The sequence below is a fragment of the Pygocentrus nattereri genome, chromosome 25 (genome assembly GCF_015220715.1).
Source record: "Pygocentrus nattereri isolate fPygNat1 chromosome 25, fPygNat1.pri, whole genome shotgun sequence".
In the NCBI taxonomy this organism is placed as follows: Eukaryota; Metazoa; Chordata; class Actinopteri; order Characiformes; family Serrasalmidae; genus Pygocentrus; species Pygocentrus nattereri.
Window position 1 is genome coordinate 11,162,222 of NC_051235.1, and position 19,651 is coordinate 11,181,872.

The 19,651-nt window shown below is 36.4% G+C and overlaps 1 protein-coding gene across 7 annotated transcripts in view; it reads right to left on the reverse strand.

Annotated features, from left to right (window-relative positions):
- The window catches only part of phf21aa (PHD finger protein 21Aa), a 50,781-nt gene extending 40,329 nt beyond the window's left edge, over positions 1-10,452 (reverse strand). For 5 of the 7 annotated variants that reach the window (XM_017709567.2, XM_017709571.2, XM_017709570.2 and 2 more), the window contains exons 1-2: positions 10,183-10,452; positions 2,526-2,594 (exon numbers count right to left, since the gene is read on the reverse strand). In XM_017709567.2, the coding sequence (XP_017565056.1) occupies positions 2,526-2,555 (30 nt within the window). In that variant the 5' untranslated portion in view covers positions 2,556-2,594; positions 10,183-10,452. Of the gene's footprint in view, positions 1-2,525; positions 2,595-9,627; positions 9,649-9,968; positions 10,133-10,182 lie in introns of those variants that run through there. The other 2 variants (XM_017709566.2, XM_037534551.1) reach the window with 2 other exon arrangements.
- Between the last annotated feature and the right edge of the window lie 9,199 nt (positions 10,453-19,651).

The window sequence follows — 19,651 nt, forward strand, 5'->3', positions numbered from 1 at the left end:
AAGTAGCAATTACATTAAATAAATACAAAAGATACTAATGAGATGGAAAAAATTGTAGCACATAAAACAATTACAAATCTAAAAAAAGAAAATTAAATAATGATAAACAATAGTTGAGAATAAAAAGTCAAATGATACCATAAATAAACAGAGAAAAACAAAATTTTTTTTTAAAAAAGTTTTAAGCTTTTTAAAATGACTAACATTTCCAGAAATACTAATCCACCGTTTTTTCAAGGTGCTCTAAAAGTAAACAGTGATTTACAGTACTGAATTTGGAAGAAAAGTTCAAAAGGATGAGAAGTTTTACTTTGTTCTCATCAGTATTCAGTCTGAGATCATTAACTACTTTTACCAAGACTGTTTTTGCATTGTAACCTAATCGGAAGCCTGACTGAATTTTTCCATCGAAGTTGCTATTTATGAGAAAATATTAAGCCATTTATGTACCACTTTCTTCAATTTATGTACTCACAATTTTTCCACAGAACAGCCATTTTCTAAATAGGTCATTAATTACTCATAATTAGTTCAGATTATTTTCTTGAGCTTACAGCAGCCAAGTTAAGTGCATCTGGAAAGGAACCTGATTGAAAAAAGAAATTGTCAACTATTTAAAGAATTGTCAACTATTTAAAATGTGATTCAGAAACTAAAGAGCTTCTACAAGTAATGGTATGCTTTTTTGTGTTTTTAGCACAGATGTTGACATTAATAAGAAATGTTTAATGCAAAGTGTTCAGTTTGCAATCTATACTATAAGAGACTTGTGACTCTTACTTGGGATGCATGATCAATTGTATTTTTACTGTTATGATAAACACATCATTATAGTGGCAACGACAGAACAGGACAGATTACCTCATATACAGTTATATATGAAAACGACTTTGACATAATTTGAAAATACCTGTTACCCTTTACATTGTGTGTAAATTTCATGAATGAAGTATGAGAAATGGCCCAAAAAGACTTGGAAAAATGTCTGGTTCCACTCACTTAAATTAAGAGTAAAATAGTTTTTTTCCTGTTCCTGTAAAGTTACCATTTTGGAGATATGGTTTTCTTCCGACAACAGTGATATAAAAATATTTTATATTTTATAAATATATATATTTCTTTGTTTAGTAGCCTTTATAGAAAAAAAACTAGTAAAGTTGACTGTTTCTCAGAGCAGATTAAATGTGGTTGTGGTTCTCATTTAAGCAGCTGTCAGAATTTCACTTCTTTTTATTTGCAGAATATTGTGCTTTTGTAATTTTGTATTTTGCTATTTGAAGCAAATGGTAGGAGATGACATGAGGTTAGAATATTGCTATATTATTTGCAGGGAGTAAGGAAAGAAGTCTTTTTCCATTAACTTTTCCCCTTATGTAGCATCAATTACACAATGTTCACATATGAGTCCCATAAGCTTTTAACAAATGATATTTAGGTTTAGTAAACATGCATGAGCTTTTATGCAGTTTTGTGTGGTAAAAATCCATCTAAAAATTTGGGTTTTTGAAAGAAATATATATTAAAGTGGACTTATCTAACAAATGGCAATAAAATTGCATAATTTGACCAGTAAACTATTGCATGTTTAGTTTTAAAATTCCTGTTATATTAGATTGTTATATTTTTGAATATTGCCAAAAGCCATTAAACATCTCTTGCAATTTACTTACATATATATTATATATATTGCATATATTTTACATATATTTAAGCAATGTTTAACCCAAAGTCACACCCTTGATTGTATCACCTATGGCCTCAGCAACTTTCAACCCAGGTCTATGTTGGACCAGTTATAAATACAAGTAAGTTTTTGCCTAAAAGGAAATTGATATATTTATAACCAATAAGCTGACAAATCACATTATCACTTGTCTGTATTTAACTCAATATTGGTATTGCATTGAGTCCCAGATAATGATAGGACTGTGTCTTTTAAAATTGCCTGTCTAGGGCAAATGGAGGATTACGTCTATAATTGGTTAATACATTTTTTTAAATTATTGAACAGTTGATTACTTGAGCTAACAATTATGTTTATATTTTGCTGAGAAATTAATCAAAACAATAGGACAAGAAACCGGACAATGATACAGAAACAAAATAATAGCACCCGCTTTCTAACATAGTTTATGCTATGTGCTTTAACTAACTAGCCTAAGTGGCTGCTGTCAGCCAAGTACAGGTAACGTTAGGCTAAATGTTAGAAGCGATATCGTCCCTGTGAGTATAGATTGTATTTAAAACTGTCAGAATTAGTGCTTATATTATACAACAACTTTTTTAGTAAACAACTTAAAATCCACATCAGTAACTAACCTAGTGGACTTTGTCAACAAATTACTGCAGCTGTACTAATGTATACTTACAATATTCATTATTTATGTGTCAATAAGAGATTGTAACTGCAAGAGACAAATGTTTCCTGCAGTAATCTTTTTAAACTATAAGTTATAAACAGTGAAAGTGGACATGCTGGATCACATCTGTTATCAGATCAAAGAATACAGCCACTTGTTCCATACCTTCACAACGTCTGCTGTCTTGAACACCATCCAACTGGCAGTGTAGGGGGTGGGGGGGAGAGTCTGGAACTGGGAGAGACAAAACGTGAAAGAATGTCAGACATACACTAAAATAACCCTAACACAAATCAAACTATCAGAGCTGCAAATTCAGCTACTTTGTAAATTCTTCTATCAAAATCTTAGGTTTAGAATAGGACAAAGAGCCCCGTTACTCTCAACAGTAAATCCGCCCACAGGTTTGCCCAGCACACTGTCAGCATAAATTCCTTATTTGCAGCCATCACTACTAAAAGGAATATATACCTTAGATATGCAGAACTACAGACTGAGCATGTCTGATACAACACACACAAACACACCGCCTGCATGTCTAAATCAACATTTCCTCTCACTCTCTGCTTCCTTCTTCTCTCTGTTACTTCAAATGAGCTCGTTCGACCTTTGCTTTTGTATAAAGTTCATTCAGAGTTTAACATCTCCATATTAGTATATCTAAAACTAGCCTTGAGCAATAGAGCATGTAAATTTGTAAGTAGGAATTATCAAGTACGACCGTCAGTTTTAAACAATAAGTCTTAAACAATATAACACACTGTAGTGCTCAGGGCAGTGCTCCAAGTAATTCTTAGCATTTTTATTGTTGTTTCTAGGGGTAGACGTCACCTATTGCTCAGTACTCCTGGCCACACCAGTTCACATTTTGGCCACTTTGACCACTGCCTTGGAGATTTTTTGTGTTCTTTTTACCTCTTTAACAAATCTGTTTACTTGCAAACAATCTGATTTTGTCACTGTTTGTTAACTATAACCACCTTATTGCCTAATGGGGCAGTGTGCTGACTGCGGTGGCCCCCCAACGACAAAGATGCTGTACCTTTGGCTAAAGTTTCCTCAGATCACTCTATAAAACAGGATCTTAAATAAAATACAGCCTTACACTGGTGTTACACAGAGGTAATCACTGCAGTAGCTAAACAGTAGCTAACTTCAGTTAAGATCAGATGACATCAGATGAAGACAGTCCAGCTCAGCAGGGGGGCCACATTGGTCCCCACAACAAAATGTCCTTTTTATTGTGGAGTTTTTTAATAAATCTTTACTTTTTTTACTGAAGCATGCTTGTTTATCGAAACACAACAGATATCAATGTGCTTTTATTATTCTGGCCAGGTTTTGACCATAAAATTCACATAAGATTCACTGTTTTGGTGGCCCACATGACCAGATCAATAGTTATATGGTTTGACCTTTGCACCATTTTGGGAAGCACAAATACATACAACGAATTTTATTTTGATGGTGTTGCAGGATAATGTCATAAAAATTGTGTACTTGGACCGAAAAATACATGTCTTGTCATTACCCCATATGTTAGTTGGGCCTTAATCTGAAACAAGCGTGTTTATCTTTTACTGAATCACCTAAGCACAAAAAGATGCCCCAAAACTGGTCAAGAGTGTGTACACCTAAACCTTTTCTTGGTGTTAAGACTTCACAATTAAGCAGAATCACTGCTTCTCTATTCCAAAGGGTATTGGTCTCAGCAGGGACTAGGGCTCAGTTAAAGTATATAAAAGTATAAAGCACTTGATCTACAGCTGCACAAGTAAGGACTTTTCATATTCTGTAAACATAAAGAGAGACGTTGGCACAGCAGGCAGTGAAACCATGATAGTTTGTGCTCCTGGCTGGGGGAGAAGAAGGAGGAAAAAACAGCTTAATGCAGCATAATTCTAGCCTTCCAATAAGCTATGAGGCCACTCCACACCTCAACCTTTTTACAGCATTAGAATGTGGTACATATTTTACCGCAGATCATATATTACTTTGCTAGGCTATTAGACAGTTAAGCTAATTAAGATATTGAGTATAAACCGTTACATAAAACCTGCTATTGCATCAACATTGTTGGTACTGTGGTGTTGCACAGGTTAAATTGTATGTTTGAAAAAAACAAAGCATCGAGCTACTTGATAGTAGCATTATATGATCCTATACATACAAATATTGGTTATATTGGTGTTGGACATGTATGTGCATAATATAGAATTGTAAACTGTTGTTTACAATTGTCATTCTGATGAGTGTGGTTCACTCTTAGGTTCAGTAACTAGGCTGAAGTGATGTTCAGATGAGTGTTTTTTGTATGCTGTCTATACAGATTATAGTTATAAGTAATAACAGAAGCTACCTCAGATTGTAATTATATGGTAATTACATTACAATCAAGAAAAAGGCAAGCTATTGTGTAAGGTTCTGTAGCACTCATATGTGGTACTGAGTAACAGAATTTGGATTATGATAAAATGTTTGGAAAACAAAGAACACAAGCTCATCACATCTTATTTCTAAAAGAAAAAAAAAGAAAAGTGGTATTACTGCTGTTCTACATTTTAGTTGGCACTAGATTATAATGTTCCTGCTGTTCTGCTGGTGTTTGGAGACTCTGCTGTTGCAGTACCAAAATTTGGCCTGGCAGGTGCAAGAACTCCTGACTCTTGCAAACCACAAGTGTTAGTCTGGCTCTGTAAAACGATCCTGACCTTGTATTGGGTGTATTTCACTCAGTATGTAGCAGGAATGCTATTAGCGTGTGAGCTAGCACCAAAATACCACTATACTTCGACTCATTTATAATTAAAAAAATAAACAACTTAACTTTTTGCTCATACTGACAATGCCTGATAAATTAAAGTATTTCACATTATATTTCCAGCAGAAAAAAGCAACCCTGAAGTGCTTTGTCCTTCATAACAGCTTTTCAGCCAAAAAACAACGCTGATGTTTACCCTGCTTCTATGTCGACGTTGGTCTTCTTACATTTCTTTTGATTTTCTTAATTAATTTTTTCTGTTTTTTTTTTTTTTTTAAATGGCGAAACATTACTGCCAACTCCCCTGTCATTTCTGCTCATAAAGTGCACGGATGTTGGCCAGTGGTCTTTTTTCCTATTGTCATATGATCTAAACATGGCACTGCCAATGTGTGGATCCGCAGCCACTAATGATGAAATGGTTTATACAAACCTATGAAGTAATTTGAGACTCCATCTCAGGTGAGTCAATATTATGACAGAAACTTAAAGGCAATGACAAATCCCTTTTGTACGTAGTGTCTTGGTTATTTTTGGTGATAAACATTGCTTATAGCCCCTTTAAAATACTAACTGGTAATTGCAGTACAACAGACTAGTCAGGTAAAAACAGGTCAAAGGGCCAAGATGCCAAAGCCATTTTTTTTACTGTTTTAGCACTAAAGATGATGTTACCACTTTTTCCTACCTGATACCAATACTGATACTGAAACCTTGAGTATCAGCCAATACCTATTTTAAATTTCTTCTTTACTATGCTTTAAAATGGTCCACTTTAATTTAAGCATTTCACTTAAGATTAACATCTAAAAGCAGGATATCATTCTCAAACTTCTCCAACACTCTACTACCCCACAGGAAGAAATTCATAGCTAAGAACATGACATGACACAAAGTGTGATGTACCTTTATTGCCTAAAAAATATGAATTATGTATAAACTGACTCTTAGTTCAGGAGCTTTGCATGAAATGAAAGACCATTATTCATAACTGTGGATAGCAACATAATTATTGTATGATATGTAATAAGCTATGTTAAAAGAGTTAGTGGTATTTCATTAAGTGAATTCACAATGAAATAATTCTAGTTTTTAATGAATAGTTTTCTGTCTATATATATTATATACATACACACACACACACACACACACACACACACATACACAACCCCAATTCCAATGAAGTTGGAAATTAAAAACAGAATACGATGATTTGCAAATCCTTTTCAACGTATATTCAGTTGAATACACTACAAAGACAAGATATTTAATGTTCAAATGAATAAACTTTATTGTTTTTTGCAAATATTCACTCTTTTTGAATTTGATGCCTGAGACACATTCCAAAGAAGTTGGGACAGAGGCAAAAAAAGACTGGGAAAGTTGAGGAACGCTCAAAAAAAAAAAAAAAAACACTTGTTTGGAACATTCCACAGGTGAACAGGTTAATTGGAAACAGGTGAGTGTCATGATTGGGCATCCCTGAAAAGCTCAGTCGTTTACAAGCAAGGATGGGGCGAGGTTCACCACTTTGTGAACAAATGCGTGAGCAAATTGTCCAACAACGTTTCTCAACGTGAAATTGCAAGGAATTTAGGGATTTCATCATCTACAGTCCAGTCCAGATTCAGAGAATCTGGAGAAATCTCTTCAAGTAAGCGGCAAGGCAGAAAACCAACAGTGAATGCCTGTAACCTTCGATCCCTCAGGCAGCACTGCATTAAAAACTGACATCATTCTGTAATGGATATTCCCACATGGGCTCAGGAACACTTCAGAAAACCAGTGTCAGTGAACACAGTTCGTCGCTCCATCTACAAGTGCAAGTTAAAACTCTGCCATGCAAAGCGAAAGCCATATATCAACAACACCCAGAAACACCACCAGCTTCACTGGGCCCAAGCTCATCTGAGATGGACTGACGCAAAGTGGAAAAGTGTCCTGTGGTCTGACGAGTCCACATTTCAAATTGTTTTTGGAAATCATGGACGTCGTGTCCTCCGGGCCAGAGAGGAAAAGAACTGTCCAGATTTTTATCAGCACAAAGTTCAAAAGCCAGCATCTCTGATGGTTTGGGGGTGTGTTAGTGCCCATGGCATGGGTAACTTGCACATCTGTGAAGGCACCATTAATGCTGAAAGGTACATACAGGTTTTGGAGCAACATATGCTGCCATCCAAGCAACGTCTTTTTCAGGGACAGCCCTGCTTATTTCAGCAAGACAATGCCAAGCCACATTCTGCATGTGTTACAACAGCGTGGCTTCATAGTAAAAGAGTGTGGGTACTAGACTGGCCTGCCTGCAGTCCAGACCTGTCTCCCATTGAAAATGTGTGGCGCATTATGAAGCACAAAATACGACAACAGAGACTGTTGAGCAACTGAAGTTGTACATCAAGCAAGAATGGGAAAGAATTCCACCTACAAAGCTTCAATAATTAGTGTCCTCAATTTTTTCATGTTTTAAAAATCCTGACCCTACCAAAAACTAGATCCAGTTGGCCTTTGAATATCACAATCATTTAAATAAGTGACGGTATTGTGTAAATGATATTTATTTTGTTTACTTTCATACACATACACAAGCCGATTATCATCCTGGGTCATGGGGGTTGGTTTCACCTGCCACTTATTTTCCTTACATTCCCTTTGTACAATCCTAGTTAGTTCAAAAATTAATACATCAGAAAATACTGTGCTTAATTGTATGTTATACATAAACACCTTCTCCAATTAGGTAACTACACCAAAACATAATTTGAAAGATCCTTGGAAAGATTTTCAGACTAGCAAAAAAATGCTACTTTCAAATGAAATTAAGAAAATGAACAAGCTCACCCAGACAGGTGCCAACATTCACATGGTAATTATATTAACATCTGTTAAAAATTCAAGCCATAGATTAAGGGTCTGTAACACTCCCAAGTGGTACTCAGTAACAGAATTTGGATCATGATAAAACTTAACAAAAATGTTTATCACAATTATTCTGTAGACAGTAACTGTTTGTCTAAGTTTATAATATCATCCAAGATAAGTTCCAAATCTATCTAAATGCCTGGAAAACATCAAGAAGCCAAGCTCACTATATCTCAGTAAAAAAAATTATAAATGAACAACTCTATTATTGGTGTTGTTTATGGTATTATGCTGTTTATCATACCTGCAAATGCTCCACAGCTTACACAACTGAATTTTTACTTAACATAGAGATACATTTTAGCTGGCACTAACTTGTACTGTTCCTGCTGTTCTTTTGGTGTTTGGAGGCTCTGTACCACAATCTGGCCAAGCAGGTGCAACAATTCCTGATTGTGGCTTTAATTTTTTATTAAGAAAAGCACACCACAACTGCTAGTCTGCCTCAGTAAAAGGATCTTGATTCCTCAGTGTGTGTGTTTGTAAATGGTGGTGTGCTTGCTGGCTTCTCATGAGGTTTCTGTATCAGCAGTACATGTAGCACTCCAGCAAACATCTAATACCCCATTAGTCTCTGCGAGAGAGCTGAACATGCACACATACACAGACTGAAAGGGAGAGAGAAACGGAAGGGGAATGAGCAGGCCTACTACTCTGCTAGTCTATTCGTTTAAGTCTAAAAATATGTATAAAAAACTACAATTCACAACTAATCACAACTACAATTTCTTTCAACATCCAAATACAAATAATGTTACTCACACACATTAACAGATGAAAAGTTATGTATACCCATCTGGGATTACTTGATTTCTTACTTTTTTTCTTACTGAAAAACATGTAAAGTCATTTATGAAGTCTATACAGCCACATTCCCAATTGGACAGCAAACGCCCTACCTGTTGTAGGCAATGTATTATATTGAACAGTGAAAACTACCATAACAATAACCTGTTGGGAATTGTGTTAGCAGGCCTGGGGACAAAACACAGCATTTCCCTCAAGAACATCCTTAAACAGTAATCTTAACCAGGTTGAGCTAGTTTTAGAGCTATGGAAAAGAGAAAGGAATGACAAATACCCGCGTGAAGACGACTAAACATCCCTAACAAACCTCATCAACAAAGCATATGAAACCAAACAGCGGCGTTTTTTCTTCCCCACCCACATTCCTGAAAACCCCGCCTCTTCTGTGCTCGGATTGGCTTAGTAGTATGTACTCACAAGCAGATCGCCCAGAGCCGTATGGACCAAGAACTACTAGCCAATCCCATCGAGGGTGGCGGGATGCCGCTAGCCAATCCCAGCGCGCGAAGGCGCGGCTTGTTAGAATACGGGTGGGAAGCAAAAAAATAAAAAAAAAATAAATAAATAACGCGTGCCAGCGCATTGCAAACCGGAAATACAGCTCCCACCTCCGATCACTTTACGCTAAGCTCCAACAATCCGACATCTCACTCAGGCCTTCCAGCACTTTCACTCATCTAAAGTCACCTCCACCTACTTTAACAGAGCTTAAAAACACGCACATGACCGAACCATTATCTGGGCTAGGAAGTTGTCCCACAATAAATTAGTGAAACTTACGGATCTTCGACCACATCTTCGACGGCCTGTTAGACCATCACAGTAGCTCGATCCGTGAAATAAAGAAATGTAGTCACGACGTGAGATGCATTTTGTTATAAGCTAGGCGAAAGTGCTCAATGCTGCAAGACAACGCTAAGTGTAATCGCAATAGCATCCTCGACGTAAGGCACGCTATGAGGGGTCGCACGTACGCTGCTAAATAAAAATAAAATAAAAAACCACATGTGGCTATCTGTGGCTAAGATGTTATTCTATGTTCAGCCTTTTTTGCTTCAAATTGGCTTTAATGGTGGCAGAGAGCCAGCATCAAGTTCGAGTCTGTTCCTCTTCCCCCTTACCTCCCTCCAAAAAGCTCTCGCCCGAACTCCGGGAATAAGCAGAAACGAACAAAAAAGAGAGCTGATTCGCACTTGCTCTCAGTCGAGTAACAGTTTCCAGCTAGAGACCTTTCCATCTCGCAGACTTCCTCTTCAGGAACAAGGCGAACAGAGTTCAGCGATGCTGAGCATTAAAGTTGCTGTATATAATACAGAAATGCCGAGGTGCACTTACCCTCGTACACACTTCCAGCAGCAGTCAAACCTCGTTCTCCTCACACACGATTTATTTAAATAAATATTTACTATCACCCTGGATATTTCACAACCGAATCCTGCCCAGGGTCTGAATTTATTCCGTTTGCCTCGTCGGAGTCTCCATTGCGTTTTGTAACGTATCCTCTACGTGGCGAGTTGATTTTTATTTCCCGTTTTTACAAAAATGTATAAAAAGAGGAAAAAAACTGAGCTACAAAACAAGAACTCTTCTTCAATCTCATTCAGCCCGGCCTGTGCACACCGTGTATCAATGCGCGTACGAAGCGAGAGAGAATGGGACAGTGAAAGTGTCGTGTGTAAAGCCTAGAATACGCCGAAACAGAACACTCATTTATTCTTCATTCTCAATATGGGATTTATATCTCCACAAACGCCGGCGAAACCGACTGTGCCGCGACGAAAAGACGAGTTTTAACAGGGGAACTACTTTACGCGACGGTGCGGCGAATTTATTTCACTTTGCCTAAGGAACGGTCAGTGAAGCGGCCTCCCATTGCCTAGGGAAAAGGACCCGGATGGAAACTGAAGTTAGTAAGAACAGGAGGCACCTGCGCGCATAGCATCTCGGGTAATCGCACTCCTGCAACTTCACTTCTTTAGGCTTGCTCAGTTAAATTCGGGTTTCTTCATATATCGTTTTTAAAGCACACATTATCACAGAGCAGCTTTACAGAAGTCTGAGTACAGACCCCTAGTGAGCAAACCGAGGATGACAGTGGAAGTGCAGCTTCAGAAGAGCTGATGAGAAACACTGAGGAACCAAGATTTAACAGAAGAACTCATCCTCCTCAGGCGGTCACTGGGGTCACTGTGTACCTATAGACCTATACAAACTCAGAAGACAAAATAACAGTAAATCCACAAAATAGGTATACTTTACTATTAGGTATTCTGGTACTATTTTGCTGGTATACATTTTGTAACAAAGGCATTTTAATGCAATTTTTTCTGAAGATGTCATGAAACAATGTCTCAATTGATTCCTGAGCATTTGTTGTAAAAAAAAAGTTCTGTTATGTATCTTTCTTGCATTAGACCACCGTTGTGAAAACCTCTGAAACCACTCTGAATAATTTTGTTTACGTCTTATGTCTATATAATTATGCAGAAATTATGAAAAGTAATTAGAGGTTAATTGGAAAATTAGTGTAATTCTCCTTTAATGAGCATTTCAAGTTTCCTACTTCAGTTTTGCAGTTAACCTGCATACATATCTATACATATAGATAGAGTTTCATGGTTTCACAAAGAGCTACAAGTTGAACTTTTTTTATGTCAAAACTGCCATTTGAAGTGGAATTTTAAAATCTCAAAAGCTGCAACTTTAACTTTAGCCTGTGTTAGGGGTGGGCAATATGACAAAAATATTACATCACAATACTTCTAGACATTTTCACAATACACAGTATGCATCATGATATTTAGTTTCTATGAGATCAAATAAATTGGAACACACAAAATAGATTAAATCAAAATTCCATAATAATAAAAATAATAATTATTATTAGTGTTACTAACTGCCTACAATACTAACTGTCACGGACATAATGTTAACCTGCCTTATTTTTCCTATATAAGGCAGTTAGTAATGCTAGGGTAGCTTGATAGTGTTGACTGACTAAACTGACAAGGCGTCAAGACTAACTTTACTAGGCCATTATAAAGTAACATGAGCTAAAGTTGAATATAAAAATGACACAAATAGAATTAGCATCATTATAAGGCTAATGCTATTACTACAAATAGGAAAAATAATAATAAATTAATGTAGCGTATACAATGACCATAGTATGGTTTTGGTCCATTGAGTTTCTGTTTAAATTTGAATTTGAAATCAGTGTGACCATGAGTGCAGACTGTGTTACTGGTTACAGGGCACTGATTTAAGTAGAGCTGATTAAAGGACCCGCAATTTATTTTTTCAATGAAGCATACCTATGCCGATTGCAGGCTGTTTTTGCAGCTTAATTTTCATAAACTGTACTTACTTTCCACTATGTTCTGAAACAATGTTTACTAACACATAATTTTTTTTATTTTTAAAAAATAAGGTAAACATTTTTTTATTAATTGAGCCCTTTGAACCATATAAACGGATCAGTATGTGGATAAAAACTCAACCATGTAAAACCTGTGCATCTTAATATAATAGACTAGCCTTATTCTGGCCTTCACAGTATCAATTTAATGGTGGATGGTTCTTATGTCATTTTATTGTTTTACTTATAGCTTTCTATTATTTTCAGCACACTTCTAAAGACTATACATTTATGAAATGCCCCATTTTGTACCAACTTCAACAAGTAGTGAGGACAATATGGGGCATTTAAAAATATATATGTTGTAAATTAAAAATGAAAATATATTACAACACTAGAAACAAACAAATCTTCAAACCAAAAAATATTGCCTTCAGAATGTTTTACCACACAACTCACACATCTCAGTTTCATAAATACAAGGCATGTGCTTAGCAAGTTTCAACAGGAAGTCTCCTAACATGTCTTTGCAACTCTGTTCCAGCAATCCCCAGATTCCCAGCACTTGCAACTTCAATTCAGCCTACGACAGGTGTTATGGAAACACAGTACTGTGCAAAAGTCAGACGCCACCATTCATTTATTTAATTATTAGTCGAAATGTCCACTAAGTATAAGTTACACACTTTTCAGCATAAAAAATAGCTTAGTTGTTAAATTCTTAGTTGAGTCAAAAGTTCTCTTAATTTTTTATTTCCACATCTCAGTTAGGTAAATAAAATTAACACATTTTTTATTCTTAACTTCCCCACTAACCAGGACTTCCATCATACATACTTGCTAGACATTTTCCTCTTGGGTATGCACGTATGGATGGCTATGGCATTGCTGGGCCTCAAACTCACAACCTCCGTTTGGGGTGATAGCTTAGTCTGCTGTTCCACTCAGGAACACATGAAGTAGCTTAGATTTTGTGTCTACAAATGTTTAATACGCTGGAGACTGGCACAATCTCATGTGGTGCAGCTGCCTAATAATTCGTCCCAACATTAGGAAACTGGTAGTTTGAATCCCAGCAATACCATAACTTTATTAGAAGGGGTGTCAGCTAGAGGAGAAAATTCAGGGAAAAAAGACATAGCTTAAATTTTGTTTAATTAGATGCAGGCCTAGAAACAGTAGCTCAACTAAGAAGTTTGAGCTAGGTGAACTCTGATGTCCTCAAGTTAAATCAACTCAAGAAAAGCTTTGTAATCAGTTACTATATCATTTTAAGTCAAGCAGATTTCTAATTTTTTACAGTGCATATATTTAACACATTATTTGAATCCTCAACAACTAAATATAATAGTTAGCGTGAACACCATTTGCTTTTATCACAGATTACATTATTTTTGGGAGGCGTGCTTTCAGTTTTTCAAAGAAGTCTGTGTGGATATTTTTCCACACCTGCAAAGTTTTTGAAGTTGGTTGCATTTTCTGCTTTCACAATGCAAGTAATCCCCTTTACAAATTTAGACTCATCAGTTTGTCAAATCTTACTCCATACTAAATCATCTATTTTTTGTCTTTTTGTAGTTTCTCAGTAACATCCTCTTGACAGCTACACATCCTTTCAGACCCATGGCATTGAGTTGTCTTCTTACAGTGGAAGGATGCACAGAAAGAGATCTGTGGATAGTGTCAGATCTGAAGCAAAATTGGAGCTTTATTTTCATCTTTATTATCATATTCAATTATACAAACCTAGTTTTAGAAATCTTTTCATTTATTTTCTTTTGACATTTACTTTTATTATGCAATTGGATAATCTTACATCTACTCTTCTCAGTAATATCTTTATTAGGCACTTTACAAACTCAATTCCAATTCCAAGTTGGAACAACAGGAAAAATGTATTTAAAGCAGCAATTACCTACCTGTCCAGGGTGTGTCCTGCCTTCTGCCAAATGACTGCTGGGATAGCCTCCAGCTCCCCTCGTGATGCAGGAGGATAAGCTGTGGGTAGTGCTGTTGCCTCACAGCAAGACAGGCCTGGGTTTGGCTCCTGGCTGGATGACCAGGATCCCTTCTGTGTGGAGTTTATATGTTCTTGCTGGGTCTGGGTGGGTTTTAATTAGACATGCTCTAGGTGTGTCTGCCCTGTGATGGAATGATGACCTGTCCAGGGTATATCCTGCTTTCTGCCCAATGATTGCTAGGTTAGGCTCCAGCACCCCACCTTGTGACCCAGAAGGATAAGAGTTTTTGCTTTACAAAGTGTTTGTGTTCATATACACTTTTTTCAAAATTTAATGCCTGCAATATGTTCCCAAAAAGTTGGGACAAGGACATGTTTACCACTGTGTTACCTCACCTTTCTTTTTAAAGATTTTTAGGAATCATTCAGGACCTGAGGACACCATGTAGTTTTTCCCTATTCTAACTTGACAGAAAACTTCAGCTGCTAAACAGTCCACAGTCTCTGCCAGTCTAGCACCTGCGCTCTGTTACTACAAAGCCAAACTGTAGAATGTATTGTATTGTATTGCTTTGCATTGTATTGCTGAAACAAGCGGGGACAACATTGAAAAAAATTGTCTAGATTGTGGCATATGTTGCTCCAAAGTGCATATGTAACCCTCAACATTAATGGTGCCTTCAGAGATGTGCAAGTTACCCATGCCAATGGCACTATCTGCCCATACCATGAAAGACACAGGCTTTTGAACTTTGGGTGGTTGTTTGTGTGAATGTTAGTGTCTCTTTGAAGGGGACATCATGTCAGTCAAAGCTTTGGGAAAAACATTTGTTGGAAGTAATTGATGTAACACTTGTGCTTAATAGCCGGTTTGACTGGAAATAAAGTAAATGTAAGAGTGGTCTCTGATGTTTGCCCAATACTGCACATGTATGTTTATACATGTATGTGTTGCATTTAAGTTGTTTGCTTGCTAATATATCTTCATTTGAGCTGCTACCAAGACAGAATCTTTTGCTTTGCTCTGCAAAATCTTAGCTGTTACTTTTTTATACCTTTTTTGGTCTTTTTTTATACTTCCTTTCATAAAAGTTTTAGGGGGCAGAGATTTTAAGTCTGGACAAAACGGTTGCCTTTCACTCCAGATTGACATGTCTCTTTCACATCTGTAACATGCTTCTGCATATAATACTACATTATACATATTTCAGATTTCCTAATTTTGAAAACAATACTTTACACCTAACAGGCTCAAATAAGTGATACTTGAAGTTTGAGCTGGCGTTCACTGCAAAAATGTTTGCTGTCAAATTATACCAACAGGACAGTTCAGGTTCAGGACCTCAGTTAAGGTCAAACTGTGTCTACACTGCATATAGAGTATATTTCATTGTGTTGAATACTAATGTTTTATGTGCACGCTTCATGTACTGTTCTCTAAATAGTGAAACATTAGCTGGAAGGCAGATTATAATAGACTATTTGTTACCAGTGGCCAATAAAACTGATGTCACAGGAGCTCAGAGTGCAGTAGTGATGAATGACCTGTAGATGGAAGCAGAGTCTTTTACACTATTCCCTGTTCATTTTTTAGATTTATGAACTGTGATTAAATCAAAAGCTTATAAACCCTAACAAAAGCCTGTAACTTATAAAAATGAAACAAACTGAGGATTTTTTATTAAAAGATAAAAAAGCTCTGCAACCAGATTACATTTATTAAAAGAATTTAATGTAAACAGATGTTCTTATGTTCTTATTTAACAAATTTCACTACACAGTAACACACAAATAGATACACATTGTTTAATTTAATTAATCTTTTTAATGGACCAAGTGTTTGTAATAGGTAACAGGAAAATTAATTTTCCAATTTTTTTTAGCCTTGACTTGTAAAAAAGTCAGGTTAGAGTCAACCTGAAATAATTTTTTGTTACCTTGTCCCTGGTCCCTGGTTATACTAAGCACAATAAAAAGTCATTAAAATCCTTTTTTTCATTTGTTTAATGCCCGCTTATAAAATTCAAATGCTTTTAGGAACCAAGACATAATTCATGTTTACACGATCATTTTTCATCTGCTTGTTTGTGCTTAGAATTAAACAAGCTGTTTTTGTTATTTTTCCTTCAAAACTGACATATGCGAATAAGCTCTATTTTGATTAGCTGCCCTGAGTTGCACCTCATTCAAAGCAGTCCAGGCTGAAACATTTCTTAGAAGTCCGGCATGAATGAGTGTTGTTTAATTGCTGCAGGCTGAATAGGTGGATGAATGTAAATGTATTTTGCATGATATTTCAAAAATTATCAATTTAAAACAGGTTGTTTTCCAGCTTAGTTTCCATGCATGGACTGTATAGCCTAGTGAGTGAACTTCACATCCAATGTACATGTACTACGTTTATATATATGTGAGTCTCTTTTAGTAAAAAATAAATGAAGAAAATTCAGTTTTTCATGGTATTTATCCTGTTTTACTGTAATTTTCAGTCAAAGTATAACGACCGTCTCTGAAACGTCTTTTGATTTTTGACTATATTGTATGCCAGCAGAGTGAGAGAACTTTCCAATAGCATCATGTACCCCCCACCACCTCCCTCTGAAGACAACACCATGGCATTATTGTATAGAAAACTCTGGCTGCATAATGAAATATTTACTCAGACTTGTATGATATGATATCCTGGTATCTTTGGAATACTATGTCCGAGCACAATCCGGACTCAAGCAGTATGTAGTAGGCTATTTAAACAGAGCCCATAACGCTTGTGATCTCTGGAGTCTGTCATTATGGTCTGTGATTCTAAAGCATCAGTCAAACACTGTCTGACTCATTCCCTGCCTTGCAAGATGCCTTCCTTTGCCGCCCTCCATGATTGGTTAGCTGCTCCGCAGTGAAAGGATAATTCTAGAATTATCTGTTTGAGTGAGTGATGGGACTGCTTGGTTTAGTCTGATGTAATACTGTCATGTCTAATCTACCCTGCTGATCACTACTTACCTTTTTTTTTGTAAATTTTATAGCAGAAGTGAATTCAGGGTGGAGTGACCTCCTTTGCATTTTGACCTTGATCTAAACCCTTTCATCAGAGTGACCACAGCCTCCACTCACTAAACCAGACATTCATACAGCTAAAGTCTCCTACCCTGCCCACAACACAACACACACACACACACACACACACACACACACACACACACACACACACACACACACACACACAATCGTGTACAACCACAAAGGGCAGGAGAGGCAGGAAACAAGACACAAAGAGTCCCTAAGCTTTCAATCCTTTTTACATTGATATATGCAGCAATAATAGAGTAACCAGGGGGAAGATTCCTAACATAGACTAGCATGGCATTCATGCTGGTCTGTACTGTTTTTTCAGCAGGGTATTTTCAGTCCTGATCAAATGATTTGGCAAAATCTAATCTCAACACATTTATTGACTAGACGTGGTCTAATCTTTTCTGAAATTCTATTCCTGGGATTTACCCCCCCCCCTAAACGTTTTGGGGTCAGTTAACATAATTTCTTTGTCATAGCATAAATGAGATCTAGACATTTATACAAAGTAATAGCAAGAAATGTGACTGAGGAGTTTTGGAAAAAAGCACATACAGTTTTGAAAGGAAACATAAGCTTTGTCTTGTTTTGAAGTGAAAAAATAAAGTTAGACTTCTGGGTCAAGAAGCCTCCCAAACATAGAACAAAAGGCCCCCTTTACAGTAATGCCCTAAATATGTAATTTAGTAAGGGGTTCAGCAGAATTCATACCCTAGGTTGGCAGATGTAGTTAATCAACCAAAACATGTCTAGCATTTGCAATTTGCTTCTTAAAGCAATGCCTTAAAATAGTAGTTTGGTGTTTTCTCCATACCATCTTCTTAGTTTTAAATTGGAACCAAATTGACAAAAATACAGACACAACTCAGGCTTTGAAATGATTGTTTATATTCTCTTTAGCTATGGTACATATTAGCACTGGAGAAACTAGGCTAATCATGCTAACAATCACTTAAAGTCAACAGTCACCTAAAATCTTCATCATAAATACATTTCCAAAACTGCTCTCAACCCAGACTGCACCAAGATCTCCATTAAGGTTCCTGAGCATTGATAAGGTGTTTTAGAAAATTTGCTGTGAGCTATAAAATTGAACAAAACTTCATTGTGTAGCTGAATGCTGCTGACATTGAATTTTCAAACTGAAGCTATCTTCATAAACACAAATAATATAAATTGTAAACTTAATCTAGTGTTCATATGTCTTTTGAAAGTCCATATAATGTACACTACTTCAAAAAACTCCTGAGGAGAGAAAGAAAGCAATAGTTTGGAAGTTTCCTCACACTCCAAATTAGTTGGTCAGCCAATATCTGCGTAGTATCTTACGTTTTCTTCTTTAGTTTTTGAACTGACACCAAATGGATAAAAGTACAAATAAAATTTATACTTCAAGATGGCTCCATTTTTTATAGATAACAGTATTTTATACAGTGTCAGAAACCATATAAATAAGTCATTTTGAGATTATTTGTGTGAACTCAACATGGTTTGAGGCAACTGTGTGGAGATTTAAGTAAAGAGGCAAACTTTGGACACCAAACCCATCGTGTGTGAAATGTTCAGGTCCACTGCATTTTGGAAAAAAAAAGTGTCATTTAGATTTTTTGCTAAACAATCTCTTAAAATCATTTTCAGTCACATGAGTATTGCACCATGCCCTACATTTTCTTTCTCTCATTTTCAGTGTTCTTCTTATTTTCATCTATCCATCATTGTCTCACTTCACAGAATCAAGCTTTCGAAAGTGTTTTGCCATGTGGTGGACTAAAGAAGAGAATATTATTGCCCTGATTAATTTCTTGAGCACTTTTTGAACAAACACTGTCCAATTGTAAAATGAGATTAAAATACAAATTTTCTGTTCTTAAAACTATTTTAAATTTTCATCTTAAAGCTATTTTGCCCAATGTGATGTTCAGTGTGTGCAATTAAAACACTCATATTTCAGCATCTATGCTGGGTGCAAAAAAACAGGCATATTAAGCAGAAAACCTCAATAAAATTGTTTTTTATGAGGCCTGCGTTTGAAATGGAGACAGGAAGGGCTGCTGTGAGGTGGTTTTGTGGGCAGCTCTTAAAACTACACACATATATGCTTGCAGTAAAGCACATACGCCCCCCCTTCCCCCCACCCAACTTTAATATGAAGTATCTCATTTATATTCTCTAGAGAAAGGTAAGACTGATTTTGGAAGCTCTAGACTAATTTATTCACTATTTAAGACTGCATAAGGCTACTGTTTTTATCACACAGTGTACTGTACTTCACTTTATAAATTGTTCACTAATATCTCAGGAAGGATTTGTCTTTTTTTTCTGGATTCATGCTGTTTTCCACTGATTGCTGGTACTGGCCTGATGCTAATACTGGCCCATATTTATCAAGAACATGTATCTAAGGTCATGCTTCCTCA